This window comes from Tachyglossus aculeatus, chromosome 4 (assembly GCF_015852505.1).
Source record: "Tachyglossus aculeatus isolate mTacAcu1 chromosome 4, mTacAcu1.pri, whole genome shotgun sequence".
NCBI classification, from domain to species: domain Eukaryota; kingdom Metazoa; phylum Chordata; class Mammalia; order Monotremata; family Tachyglossidae; genus Tachyglossus; species Tachyglossus aculeatus.
The window spans coordinates 125,107,041-125,125,781 of NC_052069.1; the positions used below are offsets into that span (position 1 = coordinate 125,107,041).

Below are 18,741 nucleotides of genomic sequence, written 5' to 3' on the forward strand. Positions count from 1 at the left end.
GCATTCATTCATTCATTCAATCATATTTATTTAGCGCTTACTGTGTGCAGAGCACTGTACTAAGCCCTTGGGAAGTACAAGTTGGCAACATATAGAGACGGTCCCTACCCAACAGCGGGCTCACAGTCTAGAAGGGGGAGACAGACAACAAAACAAAACATATTAACAAAATAAAATAAATACAATAAATACGTACAAGTAAAATAGAGTAATAAATATGTACAAACATATATACCTATATACAGGTGCTGCGGGGAGGGGAAGGAGGTAAGGCAGGGGGGAGGGGGAGGGGGAGGGGGGGAGAGGAAGGAGAGGGCTTAGTCTGGGAAGGCCTCCTGGAGGAGGTGAGCTCTCAGTAGGGCTTTGAAGGAAGGAAGAGAGCTAGCTTGGCGGATGTGCGGAGGGAGGGCATTACAGGCCAGGGGGAGGACGTGGGCCGGGGGTCAACAGCTGGACAGGTGAGAACAAGGCACAGTGAGGCGATTAGTGGCAGAGGAGCTGAGGGTGCGGGCTGGGCTGTAGAAGGAAAGGAGGGAGGTGAGGTAGGAGGGGGTGAGGTGATGGAGAGCCTTGAAGCCAAAGGTGAGGAGTTTTTGCCTGATGCATAGGTTGATTGGTAGCCACTGGAGATTTTTGAGGAGGGGAGTAACATGCCCAGAGCATTTCTGCACAAAGATGATCCGGGCAGTGGCGTGAAGTATGGATTGAAGTGGGGAGAGACAGGAGGATGGGAGATCATAGAGAAGGCTGATGCAGTAATCCAGTCGGGACAGGATGAGAGACTGAACAAGCAGCATAGCGATTTGGATGGAGAGGAAAGCGATCCAGCTCCAGGTCCAAATGCTGGCCTGGGGTGGTGGTTGGGCCTGGTGTGCCCCCCCAATCTCTGGGTGTCCCTGAGAAGACCTTCACCCAGGTCACTGGACACCACATTTCAATACATGGACAAAAATCTAGAAGCCTGCATATTGGCCTCGCACATATTCACTGTGTGTACTGCACTACACTGCTTTTCCATGTAAATTATGCAAAATATCAGAAAAGAGTCCTTAAGGTGGTTGAATTTCCACGGGAAATGACAGCAAACTCTAGTAACACGTCACATTTGCTCACCAGACAGTGACTTGTGCACCTTGAGGCTAGGCCATCTGCTTGGCATTGTGCCCAGGGGGCAGGTAGTGCCAAAGATTCCCTGGGCACACATGATCAGGGGTGGGCAGAGGAGACACCCAGGCTCCTAGCCTGAACTGAGACATGCAACTGAGTTTGGTTGTCTCCATGCCGACAGGCGTCAGGCTGCTGCCTTCACACAGTGTCTTTACTACTACTCTGTCCTTTGCCACTGGAGAGCCTTAGGGTGGCCCATGGCTTTCCCCCCAACCCATGGCAGCCTAATCCCAGCTCCAATTGCCATCCAGTAGAAGACCCTCTAAACTGGGCAGTGCATCTGACTGCCTCAGATGTGTCAGCCCAAGAAATAAACAGGGCAAATCATGATGAGGAGAAAGGGTAGGGGGAAGAGCCCAATCTTGCCATTCTTACTGGGGGCTCCCGGACAGAGAAGCAACATGATTAGTGGATAGAGAACGGGCCTGGGAGTCTGAGGACCTGGCTTCTAATCCCAGGCCCACCATCTGTCTGCTGTGTGACCAAGCCAAGCCACTTAACTTTTCTGTGCCTCAGTTACCTTATCTGTAAAATAGGGATTAAGACTCTGAGCCCTACAACCAATAAGGACTGTGTACAACATCTTGTATCTACCCCACTGCTTGTTAGTACAGTGCCAGGCACAGAGTAATCATGTAACAAATACCACAAAAAAGCAGCAAAATCACCCCGTGCCCCTCTTAAACAGCAAGTCCTCTGCTCCCCCTGCTATCAGGCAACTGGGGAGAGAACTGGGTAGGGAAGCCAATGTACAGATTCTCCTGGAGGCTGACTGTTCACTAAGAAGAGCTCACCTCCAAGATCCACTGCCCACCTCTGCTGGGAAGCCACCCCTGCCCTTGTGGAGAAAAGTACCTTCCTTCAGGGCCAATGGGGAAGCGCAGTGCTTTGCACATAGTAAGCGCTTAACAAATACCAAAATTATTATTATTATATAGACAGTCTGGAGAATGCATGAGAATCGGTGTCCGGGAGCAGGTCAGGTGATAGAGAGAAGCACGGGGTTTGGGGGAGCAGGGCAGGAAAGGGCAAGGTAAAGCACTTTACACTGACCCCAGCAAAGGTAAGGCAGCTCAGGCCTGCCAGAAGGCTGTAGCCCTCTCTATCACAGCCCAGCCTCCCCTTACCAGCTTTGACCTGAGACTCTTGGGTCTGAGGGTTGGGCGGAGTGACCATTTCTCTCAAGCCCCTTTTCACCTTAAATCTAAACCTGCCTCAGTTGCCCTTGAAGAGAGAGGGAGCATCACCCTAACCCTGACCACCCACTAGGATCAGACAGTAGAAAACCAACAAAGAGCAGGGGGGGGCCATGAGCAGACCACCGCAACCCTCCATGTACACAAAGGAGGAATCGAGGATCCCTTCTCTACATTGGTGTTAGTTCTTGGGCTCGCCTGGTGGCACCTGGAATCCCAGTTAGTCAACCAGCCAGATGTGAGGCCACTGAAGAACTCCCATTTCCACCCAGGTTAAGAGGCTAGCCAGGTGGCTGGTAGATGCCATGAAGGAAGGAGTTTGGGGCAACCACAGCTTAAAGGGCATAGGGCCAAACTGCCCTCTGACTGTGAGTAAACAGTGAATCAGCAGGCCATTGCTGGATGCCCATGGTGCCTGCTGCCAGGCTTTTCAGCATCTGTCCCATGTACTGACACTTCTTGAAGGTTAGGGGCCCTTTCAGTGGCGGGGATAAGTGCTGGAGACCACAGATCAAACCAGGAAATGCCACCTGAGTAACAGGTGCTGATTTGGGTTCTGGAACTAGTGCCCGAGATCCAGAGAGGATGAGCATTACCTTCCAAGGGGCTCTGCATTTGGCGGGGTACACTTTAATAATGATAATAATAATAATTATAGCATTTGTTAAGTACTTACTATGTGCAAAGCACTGATCTAAGCGCTGGGGAGGATACAAGGAGATCAGGTTGTCCTACATGGGGCTCACAGTCTTAACCCCCATTTTACAGATGAGGTAACTGAGGCACAGAGAAGTGACCTGCCCAAAGTCACACAGCTGACAATTGGCGGAGCCAGGATTTGAACCCATGACCTCTCACTTCCAAGCCCGTGCTCTTTCCACTGAGCCATGTTACTTCCCAGCACTTGGAGACTCACTCCAGCCCCATAGCAATTATAATAATAACAATGATGATGGTATTTGTTAAGCACTTAGTATGTGCAAAGCACTGTTCTAAGTACTGGGGTAGATACAATGTTATCAGGTTGTCCCACGTGGGGCTCACAGTCTTAGTCCCCATTTTATAGATGAGGTAACTGAGGCACAGAGAAGTGAAATGACTTGCCCAAAGTCACACAGCTGACAAGTGACAGAGCTGGGATTCGAACCCATGACCTCTGACTCCAAAGCACGTGCTCTTTCCACTAAGCCAGCTGCTTCTCTTATGTAAATACCCTCATACTCTACTATTTCCCCTAACCCTAATCTACTTAATATCTGTCTTCCCCTGTAGACTGTAGGGGCAGGAATCGCAACAAGGCTCTCCATCACCTCGCCCCCTCCTACCTCACCGCCCTTCTTTCCTTCTACAGCCCAGCCTGCACCCTCCGCTCCTCTGCCGCTAACCTCCTCACTATGCCTCGTTCTCACCTGTCCCCCCGTCGACCCCCGGTCCACGTCCTCCCCCTGGCCTGGAATGCCCTCCCTCCACACATCCACCAAGCTAGCTCTCTTCCTCCCTTCAAAGCCCTACTGAGAGCTCACCTCCTCCAGGAGGCCTTCCCAGACTGAGCCCCCTCCTTCCCTTCCCCGTCCCCCCACCTTACCTCCTTCCCCTCCCCACAGCACCTGTATATATGTATATATGTTTGTACATATTTATTACTCTATTTATTTATTTTACTTGTACATATTTATTCTATTTTATTTTGTTAATATGTTTTGTTTTGTTGTCTGTCTCCCCCTTCTAGACTGTGAACCCGCTGTTGGGTAGGGACCATCTCTATATGTTGCCAACTTGTACTTCCCAAGCACTTAGTACAGTGCTCTGCACACAGTAAGCATTCAATAAATATGATAGACCAAGATCACGTAGCTCCTCTCAAAGGGCTCCTACAGGTCACAAGTTGGCCTTTGGTTCGAAGACTGTGGGCTGCCTTCAACATCGAAGACTGATCCAATTTATCCCACTAGACTATAAACTCCCCGAAGACAGAGATGGTGTCTACCAACTACTAAGTCCTCTCCTCTTCTCCCACTCCCTTCTGCATCACCCTGACTTGCTCCCTTCATTCATCCTCCCTCCCATCCCCACAGTACATATGTGCATATATGTATATATCTGCAATTTATTTGTTTATATTAATTGCTGTCTCCCCCTCTAGACTGTGAGCTCATGGTGGGCAGGGAATGTGTCTATTGTTAAACTGTACTCTCCTAAGCGTTTAGTACAGTGCTTTGCACACAGTAAGCACTTAATGAATACAACTGAATGAAAGAATGTGGAAAACAGAATAATGGTAGTTGTTGCATTTGTTAAGCACTTACTATGTGCCAAGCACTCTGCTAAGCCCCGAGATAGATAAAATGCAATCAAATCAGACACAGTCTCTGTTCCACATGAGGCTCAACTGCCTATGGTGGGGAGACAAAATATATTTAATCCCCATTTTTCAGATGAGGAAATGAGACTTGGTCAAGGTCACATGGCAAGTGGCGGGGTCAGGATTCAAACTCAGGTCTCCTGACTCCTAAAATAAGCACTTGGACAAGTGCAATAGAAGCAAAAGACATAGTCAGTGACCTTAAGGAACTCGCCACTAATGGACTCTAAGCAACTCTCTAATCAATCCTCTTTGTCCACAGGATAGCTACTGGGAGAGTTGCAGGGTGAACAAAATTCTAGGGGCTAGAAGAGCCTACCCACATGGGTTCCCAGACAGGGTCCTGCAGACAGGGGAATTAGGGTTAGGGGTAGTGTTATGCCTTAGCTAGGGTTTGAGTTAGGCCTAGGGCTAGGTTTAGGGTTAGTCCTCAGTTTAGAGTTAGTCTAGGAATAGCCTGAAAAGTGGACTGACAGACCCCAAGATTCCCTACAGGGAGTAGAAATAGAGGCCAGTAATTCCAAAAATGTATGTCTGCTCACACTGCTCTGGGGCTGGCCACTGGACTTGCCACACAACAGAGGTGGGCAAAGGTCTCATTTCCCATGGATAAGAACATGGGAAAAGACAGCTGGCAGGAGGTGCCCAGGTGCTTGACCTGCCACGTGAAGCCAGAAACAGAGGGCTTCAGAGTTGGTACACTCTTTCCTCCCCTGCGGTCCCAAAGCAAATCCCGTTCCACCCAAAGTCTTTCCATTTGGGATGAGCGGACCCTTTCCAGGATTCTGTGCCAACTGGTTCCAGGTGCCTGAGCAGGGCTGCCAATCCCAAGGTCCAGAATCTTATGGAAGCATTTGGAGCTGAACCATCCCTCCAGATTACTGAGGTCTGCCTGGACCAGATCTGATCAGACCAAGGTTGTCTGTCTCCCCCTTCTAGTCTGCGAGCCCATTGTTGGGTATGGACCGTCTCTATATGTTGCTGACTTGTACTTCCCAAGCACTTGGTACAGTGCTCTGCACACCGTAAGCGCTCAATAAATACGATTGAATGAATGAATGAATGACCCTTCAGGAGTCCCTGTTTAAGTGCTTAGTACAGTGCTCTGCACACAGTAAGTGCTCAATAAATATGATTGAATGAACCTAATCCTGGCCCAAACACAGAAGCTCGGACAAAAAAGCAGTGTTGCCTAGTGCACAGAGTCTGGGCCTGGAAGTCAGAAGGACCTGGGTTCTAACCCCAGCTCTGCTGCCCGTCATCTGTGAGAACTGGGCAAGTTACTTAATTTATCTGTGCCTTAGTTACCTCATCTGTGAAATGAGGATTAAGACTGTGAGCCCCACGAAGGACATGGACTACATCCAAACTGTGTAACTTGTACCTACCCCAGCACTTAGTACAGTACCTGGCACATAGTAAGCGCTTAACAAATACCACTTTAAAAAAAAAAAAAGAACCCACATGCTGCCCAGGCCCGTGGACTGGTTCACTAGCCACAGGTTCCCCCATCTCCACATCCCAGCCCTACAGTACTTCCCCTTTGACCCTCTACAAGTAAATTAATGGCCTCTCTTTGTGGCCTTTTTCCTGGAAGCCATAAGCTCACAAAACCAAACCGAGCATAGACACTTGCGATTCAGGAGCTCTGAGCCTCAGCTCCATACACCAGCCTTGCCCAGGACCCGAGAGACGGAGAGCACGGGGTCAGAATTCTCACCTGACCCAGCTTTCTCATATCTCTGGGAGGCTGGAAACCGAAGGCCCAGGAATCTGACTGGACAAGGAGTAAGGGAACTAGGGAACTTCAAGGAGACACATCCCAACACCACACAATGCTAGAAATACACAGGATGGGCGGTGTTTAAGGATTTCCAGGAAGGAAGTGGGGGTTAACTGGTTCAATAATAATAATAGTATTTTCTAAATGCTGTGTGGCAAGCATTGTGTGACACACTGGGATACATACAATACAATTAAATCGCACACAATTCCTGTTCCACACAATGCTCACAGTCTAAGGAAGGGGAAGAACACATGTTTAATCCCCATTTCTCAGATGAGAAAAACGAGGCACAGATGTAACAGGACCATGGTCGCTCAATGGGCTATTGGTGGAGCAGGGATTAGAATCTGGGTCTCTCAACGTCTAGGTCTGTGCACTTGCCACTAGGCCGTGTTGCTCAGGAGAATTTACATCTGTGCTCACTGGCAGGGTGAAAAGAGTGTCACTTCCTGCACAACGCTTTCCCTGAACTGAGCAATGGACAATCCCACTGTCTTGTTTACCTCCATGTTTAGATACAGCATACAGCTCTCTATTCCTGCACAGATGTGGGAGGGGCAAGGCTAACCTTGGTCAGCCTGCTCTCCTTACTTGGCAAACAGCTGGCAACCAGAATAGTAGAAGACTTTGCCCTCCTTCCCACCCACCTCAGGGGGCTCATCAAATGGTTTTCATTATGAGGGGCCTGCTGCTGCTGCTGCTGATAATGAAAAAGGGGTAAGCCTTCATTTGTGGGTGGGACGCCAACTCTCTCCTCGACCCCCTCCAATCTGGCTTCCGTCCCCTACATTCCACGGAAACTGCTCTCTCAAAGGTCACCAATGACCTCCTGCTTGCCAAATCCAACGGCTCACACTCTATCCTAATCCTCTTCGACCTCTCAGCTGCCTTCGACACTGTGGACCACACTCTTCTCCTCAACATGCTATCCAACCTTGGCTTCACAGACTCTGTCCTCTCCTGGTTCTCTTCTTATCTCTCCAGCCATTCATTTTCAGTCTCTTTTGCAGGCACCTCCTCCACCTCCCATCCCCTTACTGTAGGGGTTCCTCAAGGGTCAGTTCTTGGTCCCCTTCTGTTCTCAATCTACATTCACTCCCTTGGTGAACTCATTCGCTCCCACTGCTTCAACTATCATCTCTACGCTGATGACACCCAAATCTACATCTCTGCCCCTGCTCTCTCTCCCTCCCTCCCTCCCTCCAGGCTCACATCTCCTCCTGCCTTCAGGACATCTCCATCTGGATGTCTGCCCACCATCTAAAACTCAACATGTCCAAGACTGAACTCCTTGTCTTCCCTCCCAAACCCTGCCCTCTCCCTGACATTCTCATCACTGTTGACGGCATTACCATCCTTCCCGTCTCACGAGCCTGCAACCTTGGTGTCATCCTCAACTCTGCTCTCTCGTTCACCCCTCACATCCAATCCGTCACCAAAAACTGCCGCTCTCACCTCCGCAACATCACCAAGATCTGCCCTTTCCTCTCCATCCAAACTGCTACCCTGCTGGTTCAATCTCTCATCCTATCCCGACTGGATTACTGCATCAGCCTCCTCTCTGATCTCCCATCCTCCTGTCTCTCCCCACTTCAATCTATACTTCACGCTGCTGCCCGGATCATCACTGTGCAGAAATGCTCTGGGCATGTTACTCCCCTCCTCAAAAATCTCCAGTGGCTACCAATCAACATACGCATCAGGCAAAAACTCCTCACTCTCGGCTTCAAGGCTCTCCATCACCTCGCCCCCTCCTACCTCACCTCCCTTCTTTCCTTCTACAGCCCAGCCCGCATCCTCCGCTCCTCGGCCGCTAACCTCCTCACTGTGCCTCGTTCTTGCCTGTCCTGCCGTCGAACCCCGGTCCACGTCCTCTCCCTGGCCTGGAATGCCCTCCCTCCGCACATCCGCCAAGCTAGCTCTCTTCCTCCCTTCAAAGCCATACTGAGAGCTCACCTCCTCCAGGAGGCCTTCCCAGACTGAGCCCCCTCCTTCCTCTCCCCCTCCCCGTCCCCCCTACCTTACCTCCTTCCCCTCCCCACAGCACCTGTATATATGTATATATGTTTGTACATATTTATTATTCTATTTATTTATTCTACTTGTACATATTTATTCTATTTATTTTATTTTGTTAATATGTTTTGTTTTGTTGTCTGTCTCCCCCTTCTAGACTGTGAGCCCGCTGTTGGGTAGGGACCGTCTCTATATGTTGCCAACCTGTACTTCCCAAGCACTTAGTACAGTGCTCTGCACACACAGTAAGTGCTCAATAAATATGATTGAATGAATGAATGAATGAAATGACTTCCTGTGATGCCCAGGTAGAGGCTAGAACTGGAAGGCGCTGGTTTCTCCCAAAATCAATCATCATCATCAATGCTTACCGTGTGCAGAACACTGTACTGAGTGTTTGGGTAAAATCAATAGTATTCATTGAGTATTCCTACAACATCTCAGCCTGCAAACTTTGCTCCTCTAGTGCCAGCTTGCTCACCGTGCCTCAATCTTGTCTATATCGCCCTAGCTCTGCCACTTGCCTATGGTGTCATCCTGGACACGTCACTTATCTTCTCTGTGATTCAGTTTCCTCAACAGAAAAATGAGGCTTCAATACCTGTACTTCCTCTCACCTTAGACTGTGGTTCTTTCCACTGGATGCTCAGTCTGTTGGGATGCTGGAGCAGGAGCCAGATCCTCCCCAGAGACAGTGTGCTCTGTCTCCCCTCATTCTCTATTCATGCCCTATAGCCCAGAAATCCCTAGCTGGCGGCCCAATCGCCACCCTGCATGATGAACCTGAAGTCTCAGAGTCTTTTCCTTCAGTCCCCAGGAAATAATTCACACCCATGCCCACTAAGCTCCTGGCACACAAAGCTATGGGAGAGAAATAAATGAAACTAGCCGGTGGGGCAGGGAGGAGGCAGCACTGAGAAGCCCCTCCCAGGAGGAACAGCAGTGAAAGGGGCAAAGGGTCCTTAGCTCTCCTAGAACTCTGGACGTACCTCTGGGCCCCAAGCCAGACCAATGGATCCAGGAAGCTTGTGCTTCCATGGACAGGGTGTCCAAGCACCAGGTTGTATGTCAAAATCGGAGCCAAGGGGGGAGGGGAGCTTGAAACAGAGACGGAGGCTGCAGGAATAGGCATGGAACCCAGGGGTCCATGCTGGGCCCACAAGCAACAGTGACTCAGTAATAGAGGAGTGTGTGTGGCAGTCTTCCCAGAGGCCGCAATGAGGCTCTTCGCCAAAGAGTCATTTGGGAGCTGCCAAGCTCCTCATGTCACGCTGGCTCCAACCTGCCCCCCCTGCAGCTTCCGATGCCCAAATCAGCCCCTGGGACAGCATTTGGAAGGTCAAGCCAGCATCCCCCAATCCCTTACCCTCTGGGGCTTTGTGCCCACTCAGTTAGCCCGTGGATTTGAAAATAAACTATCACTCCCCTCACCTTCACTGCCCCAACCCCCACACACCTCCTCCTTCCCCACTCGGCGGTGGGCAGATTTCCTTGATCAGTGTGAGACACCAGAGTGACCCAATCCCCAGTTGTCTCCTCATGGAGCATAGGAGGAAGGAGGGTTCTGGATCTGGGGCTAAGGGAAACCTTGTGGCCAGCCAGCAGAGGGCACCCAAGCCCCGATTTGGTGAGTCCCACTGACACAGGAACTAGGGAAAACACCACTGGATGTTCAAAGCCAGGAAGCACTTCCAAGCTGTAATAAATGGCTCTGGACAGATTCAACATCTTTCTCTTCCATTACCCCCTCGCTCTCCACCCTTTACTGAGGACAATGACTGGGTGGAGTGATTAAGCAGCCCTGTGCCAAGGGTCGGTGAAACAGATGCTGTAGCTGGGCCCCTGGCACTCCTGGCAAGGTAGGGAGAGAAAAGGAGCAAGTCCAAGTGTCCAGGAGGCTAGGGAACATGGTTCCAGCTCTATCCACTGTGCCAATGTGGGTGGTTGGAAGCAGCATGGCTTAGTGGATGAAGCATGGGCTTGGAAGTCAGAAAGACCTGGGTTCTAATATCAGCTCTGTCACATGTCTGCTGTGTGACCTTGGGCAATTCACTTCACCTCTTTGGGCCTCCCCTGCCTCATCTGTAAAATGGGGATTAAGACTGTGAGCCCCATGTGGAACAGAGACTGTGTCCAACCTGATGAGCTTTTATCTACTCCAGTGCTTAGAACAGTGCTTGGCATATAGTAAGTGCTTACTACATACCTTTATTATCATTAATATTATATTATTATTATTATTTGGAGTTTCCTGAGGCAGGGTTGCAGGGCTTGGGTCAAGTCACCTGGTGTGGGGCCATGGGGCCTAGAGAGAAGGATGAGGAATATTCATGCAATCCTATTTATTGAGCGCTTACTGTGTGCAGAGCAATGTACTAATGTACTAATATGGGGAGAGTGGCAAAATGGAACTACTTGCCATTGTAGAGGCAGTTCACCCTTAAATAACTCCCCTCACTGCCAACCCTTGGGATAAGCCCCCAGAGGCTTTGGTTCCAGCACCAGTCAGATCTGGGCCATCTCTACCCATTGCTGGGAGGGGCTCCCCAGAACGGGGCACTGATCAGCCTCTCCCAGGGGCAGTCCGACTCCCACTTGACAGTGACGTCGCAAGTTCAGCAGAGAGACAATCCTAGCCGAAGGAAGTTGCCAACAGAGGTGGTTCCCAGTGAGACAGAAACCCATAAAAGCTGGAAGGAGGAATGATGGGAAGGGTGGACATGGGAGGAAACAGACTCCTGTGTTCACGGAGAGCAGAGGTGCATGACATCGCTAGTCAGAACTAACACCAAAAGCAAATTCAACGCCTGCCAAAAAGTCACTCAAAAAAGCACTCTTGCTTAGTTCAGTTCAGATTGTGTCAGTGGGGTGGTCGGATCTCCAAGAAACTTTACCAAGTTCCAACACAGACATCACCTCCTCCAAAGGGAGGAGGGAAGAAGGAGGTGTCCATGCTGTGGGGCAGCAGGGGCTGCTTCCCACATCCCTGGGTAAGCGGCAAATGCACAGGACCCGTTGACTAAGGCACTGTCGCCCACGCCTTGACCCCAGCTAGGTTAGGGCCACAGGGTGACCAGGCAGGTGGGCACCCAGCCCCTTACCCAGGGTCTGCTGGTTCCGGACTCCGCCAATCACCACGCAGATCTCCGCCGGCACGTCCCCGCTCCCATCCTTGATGCTCTTTTTGGCTTCTTTGGGCTCGTCCTGCCAGATCACTTCCTGGATGTAGTCATCAGGGATTTCCGTCTTCACCTTCACCTCGGTCATCGTCCCCCGCTCTTCGCAAGGTGAGGGGTCCCCTGCAGCAGCGGGGTCGGGGCCCTCGGCCTTGGCTCTCTTAGGGCTCCTCTTTAAGCGCTCCCTGCGTGAGGTGGAAAACAACAACACAAGCCTTCTCAATGCCAGCCAATGCTCAGACCCAGGCTCCCTCCAGGTCCCATGCTGCCCCAGAGAGACAGACAGAGACTCTTCCCACTCTGATAGCACGTCCTGTCCTGTCCTCCTTTCCCAAAAGGAAACTGGGAGGCGGAGGGGGGGGTGGGGTGGGGGTCCTCAGACATAAACTCACTCACCCTTCAAACCCAGAATACATAACATTATGTCCATTTCTCAGATAGGAACACCAACGCTTAAAGCAGTTCAATGAGCAAAGAAAGGTCCGGTAACTGAGTCGAAGGGGACCTGGGGACAGAACCCAATGCCCAGAGTTCCAATCTGACTTTCCAAGTCACCCTTAAGCCTCACTGCCCCTTGGAGAAAAATATCAAGGGATGATCAGACACAGTCACATCATTCACAGTGAACTGTGTTTGCCTAATAAAAAACAGACGGATTCTTCTCGGGGCTGAGAAACTCCCAAAGCATAAGCCCCTAGTTGCAAAGAATGCCCAGGAGGCTTGCCAGCTGGAGAGCACATTCACAGCCTGGCCTGTCCCGAGCAGAAGGGAACCCAGGCATGGAGGAACTGGCCTCAGAGGCCACAGGCAGCCAGAGGACTTGAGTAACTCCCATTTGGCCCCTGTAAATCGGGCGGTCCTACTGAATTTCCATCGTACTCTACTCTCCTGTCTGGCTACACATGCCTCCCATGGGCTGAAAGGGCAGCACCTCCTACCTTTCCAGGGATAGAAGTGTCCGAGAGGCCCAAATCCCTGAGATCTGGTTGGAACTACGCTGGCTGGTCTCCCCTGCCAGGGCTAGAGTGCTTGACCACATGACCGTGAGCTAAGCCTGGGCCTGGGGACCCCAGCATGGCTCTGAGCGCCCTGGAGACACTGAGGCTCCAGTCATCATTCTAGATGTGATGTTACTGTAGTGACCTCTCTGGCCAGGGAAAAGCACCTTAAGGTACAAAGCCTCAGAAGGGATCGGCATCTCCAGGGTTCTCAGGACTACGGGGAGGGGACAGAAGGGCCAGGAGACCTGCCCACTCTTAGGATCACTCCATATTAGAATCCCCTGGTGCAGATCCCAAGGGCCGGGTGGAATCACTGTTAGAGGAATGGCAAAACCACCTTTACTACATCCATGGGGTGATCCCATGTTGTGGGTGAAACCATGCTGTTGCGGGGGGAATTTCTGGGGCATGGGAAAATCCTCACGATACAGTCTAGAGTGCAGTGATAATCCTAATCACAGCAGAACTTGATAAGTGCTTACTTGGTGCCAAGCAGTGTACTCATCATATGGGGAGATACAAGATAATCAGGTCAGGCCGAGTTCCTGTCCCACATGGGGCTCCTAGTCTAAGGGAAGATGTCGAAAGACAGATGCCAATGTCCTTTGCCTACTGTGGGTCATTCACACTGTCAATTCTGGAGGAAGTAGCCTAGCCCAGCCCTGGAATGGGTGGGTAGGGTGGACGGGGCAGGTCTCAACCCATAGACACTGAATCCTGGACTGGATAACCCACAGGTGACAGTCTACTAAATTGACCCCATGGCCATCATCGTCCTCTCTATTTTAATAATGATAGGATGATGATGATAATGGTGGACAATAATAATTGTGGTATTTGTTAAGCACTTGCTGTGCGCCCAGCACTGTGCTAAGTGCAGGAGGAGATACAAGACAATCAGCTTGGGCACAGTCCCTGCCTCACATGGGGCTCACAGTTTACAGGGGAGACTGAACTTCCACATCTCCCAAATGCAAGACATTAACCCCAGCAAAGCAATGCAGTCTGTCCAGAGTGATCTGACCCCTAGAATACAGAGACAACACACAAGGGGCCCTGGTGTTCACTGCGGGGAACAGTCTCCATGTTGTGGAGCAGCATGGCCTAGAAGAAAGAGCACAGGCATGGGAGTTAGAGGACCTGGGTTCTAATCTGAGCTCTCCCTCCCCCTTAAACTACAAGCTCCATTTGGGACTGTGGCTCCACATGGGACCTGACTGTCTTATATTTACCCGAGAGTTTAGTATGGTGTTTGAGACATAGTAAACTTTTTACAAATACCACAATTACTATTATAGGAATTCACCCAAATTCAGCAGAAGAGCTGGTACTTGAGACACCCGGACTGCCTGGTTCAACTGCCCATGCTCCAATCACCCCTGCCCGCCTTGCTCAGTCTGTGCCAGCCTGCAGCCAGGCCACGCTGCCCAGAGGCCAATGCACATCACCATCTGAAAAGCTTTAACTAGACCCTGAAAAACTTCCATCGATCTATTGCCATGCCTGTGGCTGTTAGAAGCCTGCTGAGGGGCAAAAGGCCCTGATTTTCTGAAGACTGATCAATCAATCCATCAATCAATCAGAATTTATTGAACTCTTACTCGTGAAGAGCACTTCTCTGTGCTTCAGTTACTTCCCCTGTAAAATGGAGATAAAGACTGTGAGCCCCAGGTGGAACATGGCCTGTGTTCAACCTGCTTGTCTGGTTCCTCTCCAACACTAAGGATGGTGCCTGGCAAATACCATTAGAAAAAAAAGTTTCAGACCAATAAAAGTAATTAGTATAAGAAGCAGTATGTACTGCCTGCCCACTCAGTGTGGGTCACACACTGAAAATCTCTTGCCACCAGTAGCCTCATCTCCTAACCCAAAATATGGCTACAGAAAGACTTGAATAGAATTACATCCCTTACACATCCATTACTCTGGTCCTTTCCACTTTTAGGTACTACTCCCTCTCAACCCACGGCCTGGGTGACCACAAAAGAGAACAGCTTTCCAGTTAAGTCGAACATAAATCCAAACAATATTAATTATATGCCCACATCAATATAATACTGCCTAAGAGCTGGAAGGTGGTGTTGATGATAATCTGGATGACGACGATCAAGTCTCCTGGCAGGAGACTCCTGGCAGGAACAATGGACAAGCCTTGATTGTACCCTGTAAAGGAACTGATCATAGCACTGGTGGTTTTTGCTGTGCCACTTACACTTTCTTGGTCCTGCTGGGACTCCGACTGTAAGAGGGAATATGTGGGCTGGGGCCCAGTGCAATAGACTGTAAGCTCAGTGTGGGCAGGGAATGTGTCTGTTTATTGTACTGTACTCTCCCAAGGTCTTAGTACAGTGATCTGCACACAGTAAGCACTCAATAAATACAACTAACTGATGGACTGACTGTGCGGTGCACACCTAGGACCCACTTATGGCTGAAGTAAGCTCAGCTTAGAGCCGATGCTCTAGAATGACACCATGATCCAGCTGGCAATTGCCATGGGATCAGTTGTGGTCTCTGCCATCCACATTAGATTTCAAGATTCCCATTGGGCCTGTCCACCACTCACTGTGCTCTTGGTGGATATTTGGTCAAAACCCTTCACCACCGATGGCCTCATCCCAGCCAGAAGAACTGCAACCAGAAACAAGGAGTTCTGATACCCAGATCTGATCAGATCTGATTCACTGCTGTTTCTCCTTGATCAACGGGAGACATATGGCATTCATTATTGTCATTATATTTATTATTATTACTACAGTGCATGAATGCCTTATGGGAGCAGATCACTAGGTGTTTGGGAATAATTATAAAATCCATATACATTAAAGACAGCCCCTACCCACAAGGAGTCTACAATCTGCTTTCCCCCTTAAACAAAGAAAAATAACTAGTTTTTAACATCAAAACTAACCTCAACTTTCCTGTTCCAATCCCCAGCATCAGAGACTCCTTCTTGTCTTATCTTATGCCATCGAGTTGTTTCTGACCCATAGTGACTCCATGAACACATCTCTTCCAGAACACCCCACCTCCATTTGCAATTGTTCTAGTAGTGGATCCTCTGGCACTGGCTTACCTACTTCACTGATTTCCTACTAGAGCCCTGTCCACACACTTCGCTCCTCTAGCATCAACTTGCTCAGTGTGTCTTGATCTCATCTATCTTACTACTGAGCCCTTGCCCATATCTTCCTTCTGACTTGGAACTCCCATTGCCTCGATATACAACAGCCCACCACTGTCCCCATATTCAGAGCCTTATTAAAATCACATCTTCTACAAGAGGGCTTCCCTGATTAAACCCTCTTTCCCCCTACTCCCTCGCCCATCAGTGTTATTTATGCACTTAGATCTGTACCCTTTAAGCACTTGATTAAAGTGTTTATGTACCAATTGTTAATTTACCTTATTGTCTGTCTCCCCCTCTAGACTTTCAGTTCCTTTTGGGCAGGGGACATGTCCAACGACTTGCTGTATTGTACTCTCCAAACACTTAGTACAGTGCACTGCACGTACCCCTGAGATTGACTGAACCAGAAAAGTACCCAATATTTATAAAAGCCAAACTTTGTGCTTCACCAATCCTCTGGTCCCCAACAGAGTGTAAGGATAAGTGCTATGGAGGGTGGGGGTGGGGTGAGTACTTAAGTGGTTAGTGGGTAGGGACTTAAGTGCCTAGGTGATGCAGAAGGGAGGGAAATAAGGATGGAGGGATGAGAGATTAGTTAGGGAAGGCTTCCTGAAGTAGATGTGATTTAAGTAGGGCTTTGAAGATGGAAAGAACAGTGGTCTGTGGGATGTGTTGGGGAGGGAGTTCCAGGCAGGAGGGTGGGCGTGAGCAAGAGAGTGAGATAGAGGCCTCTGAGTATGTTGCCTTGAGACGAGCAAAGCATGCAGGCTGGGTTCTGGTGGGAAAGGAACGAAGATAGGTAGGAGGGAGAGAGAGAGAGTACTGAATGAGTAGCAGGGCAGGTTGTAACACCACAAGAGATGGCGGCCTGCAGCCGCAAGACCTCAAATGGCCCAGCCCTGGTGGTGGGGAGCTCAAGCTGCTCTCCTTGCCTATAAGCGCACATGTGCGAGCGCGCACACTCTCTCTCTCTTTCTTTCTCTCTCTCTCTCTCTCTCTCTCTCTCTCTCTCTCTCTCTCTCTCTCTCTCTCTCTCTCTCTCTCTTTCTCTCTCTCTCCTGATTGGAAATTTGTTACTCACAGCTGTGTTGCAAAATATACCATCTGTAAGGTGGCAACCCTGCCTTCTCTGGGAGTGCTCAATAAAGTCATACTCTAAGCACTGTTTCATGTGGGCTGGGCCAGGCTTTGCTTTGTTTGTCCATTTGTGTGGCACAATTTTCATTTTAAGCCACTTTGCCCTGAAATGTTCCCCCCTGGGAACAGTCCCTGCACATTGTTTCATGAGAGCCAAGTGAAACCAATAGCACATGTCCTCTCACACATGTGGTATGCAGTCAGTCAGTCAATCATGTTTATTGGCACTAACTGTGTGCAAAGTACTGTACTAAGCACATGAAAGAGTACATTAAAACAACATAGCAGGCAAGGTCCCTTCCCACATGAGCTTACAGTCTAGAGGGGGAGAGTCCCCAGGCACTGAAGCCAAGCACCGCCTGGAACAGCAGACAACAGTTGTCCCGTGAGACGTCAACCCACTCGTGATCCCTTCCTGACCTGCAATCTGGGGGCTCCCCCATGGAGCCCCTGGATTTAATAAAGAAGATCAGAGCCAAGGTAGGTATAGAAGGAGCGGGGCCTAGTGGACAGAGCAAGGGCCTGGGACTCAGGAGACCTGCATTCTAATCCCTGCTCTACTAGTTGTGGGACCTTGGGCAAGGCACTTAACTGCTCTGGGTCTCAGTTACCTCATTTGTAAAATGGGGAATAAGACTGGAATCCCCATGTTGGAGTATGGAGTGATTCCAAACTGATTATCTTATATCTATCATAATGCTGGTTCCATACTAAGCACTTGAAAAATATCATGAATTACTATTTTTGTTGTTCCGCCGCTGACATCTGCTTCAGTAACTCAGGCTGCCCAGTATGTATGGGAAGCAACATGACCTACTGGATGGAAAACATAACTGTGAGTCGAGACAAAGTTTCTAATCCCACCGGCCTGCTATAGGACCCTGTACAAATTACTTAATTTTCATTCATTCAGTCGTATTTATTGAGCGCTTACTGTGCACAGAGCACTGTAGTAAGTGCTTGGGAAGTACAAATTGACAACATATAGACGGTCTCTACCCAACAATGGGCTCACAGTGTAACTTCTCTGGGACTGTTTCCTCACCTATAAAACGGGGATAAATACCAGTTCTCCTCTTCCCTCTTTAGACTGCAAGTCCCATGTGGGACAGGGATTGGGTGATCTTATTATCTTGTGTATATCTCAGTGGTTAGCACACAGTAGGAACTAAATAAATACCATCACTATTATTATTATTATTATTATCCAGGTCTGATAGATGCTCACTGGCTAATCCTTGACCTATCAATGGAGAGGAGTTTGGTCACTGCTCCTTGAGACCAAAACCCAGTGTTGGAGCCGGCTTCTGTCGTCACTCGGCTGTGTCCAACTGAGTCAGAATATTGTATTTGGCAAACAGCAGTACCAATCTATGGAGAACCAACCCAGGTACAGGAACTGGTAGATATTATGGAAGTAGCAGACTGCACAGTTCCCAGCAGCTGTGGGTAACTCTACACTACAGCCAACATGTTCCAGAATACTTCCTGTGAGAGTGTCCAGGACACCTTGATGGAGAGGAGATGGAGGATTATCATTATTATTATTGTGGCATTTAAGTGCTTACTCTGTGTCAAGCAGAGTTCTAAGTGCTGGCGTACATACAAGTTAATCAGGTTGGATTAACAGGGACATGGAATGTCCCTGTAAGTGGGAGCAGGGTTGCCTAATGGATAGAGCAGGGGCCTGGGAGTCAGAGGGACCTGGTTCTAATCCCAAACAATCAATCAATCAATCGTATTTATTGAGCGCATACTATGTGCAGAGCA

At 49.5% G+C, this 18,741-nt stretch overlaps 1 protein-coding gene across 1 annotated transcript in view; it reads right to left on the reverse strand.

The window, feature by feature from the left end:
• Nucleotides 1-18,741, reverse strand: part of ZNF618 (zinc finger protein 618) — a 172,728-nt gene that overhangs the window by 58,123 nt on the left and 95,864 nt on the right. The window contains exons 4-6 of the mRNA XM_038745692.1: nucleotides 15,271-15,335; nucleotides 14,763-14,943; nucleotides 11,629-12,045 (exon numbers count right to left, since the gene is read on the reverse strand). Of these exons, the coding sequence (XP_038601620.1) occupies nucleotides 11,629-12,045; nucleotides 14,763-14,943; nucleotides 15,271-15,335 (663 nt within the window). The remainder of the gene's footprint in view (nucleotides 1-11,628; nucleotides 12,046-14,762; nucleotides 14,944-15,270; nucleotides 15,336-18,741) is intronic.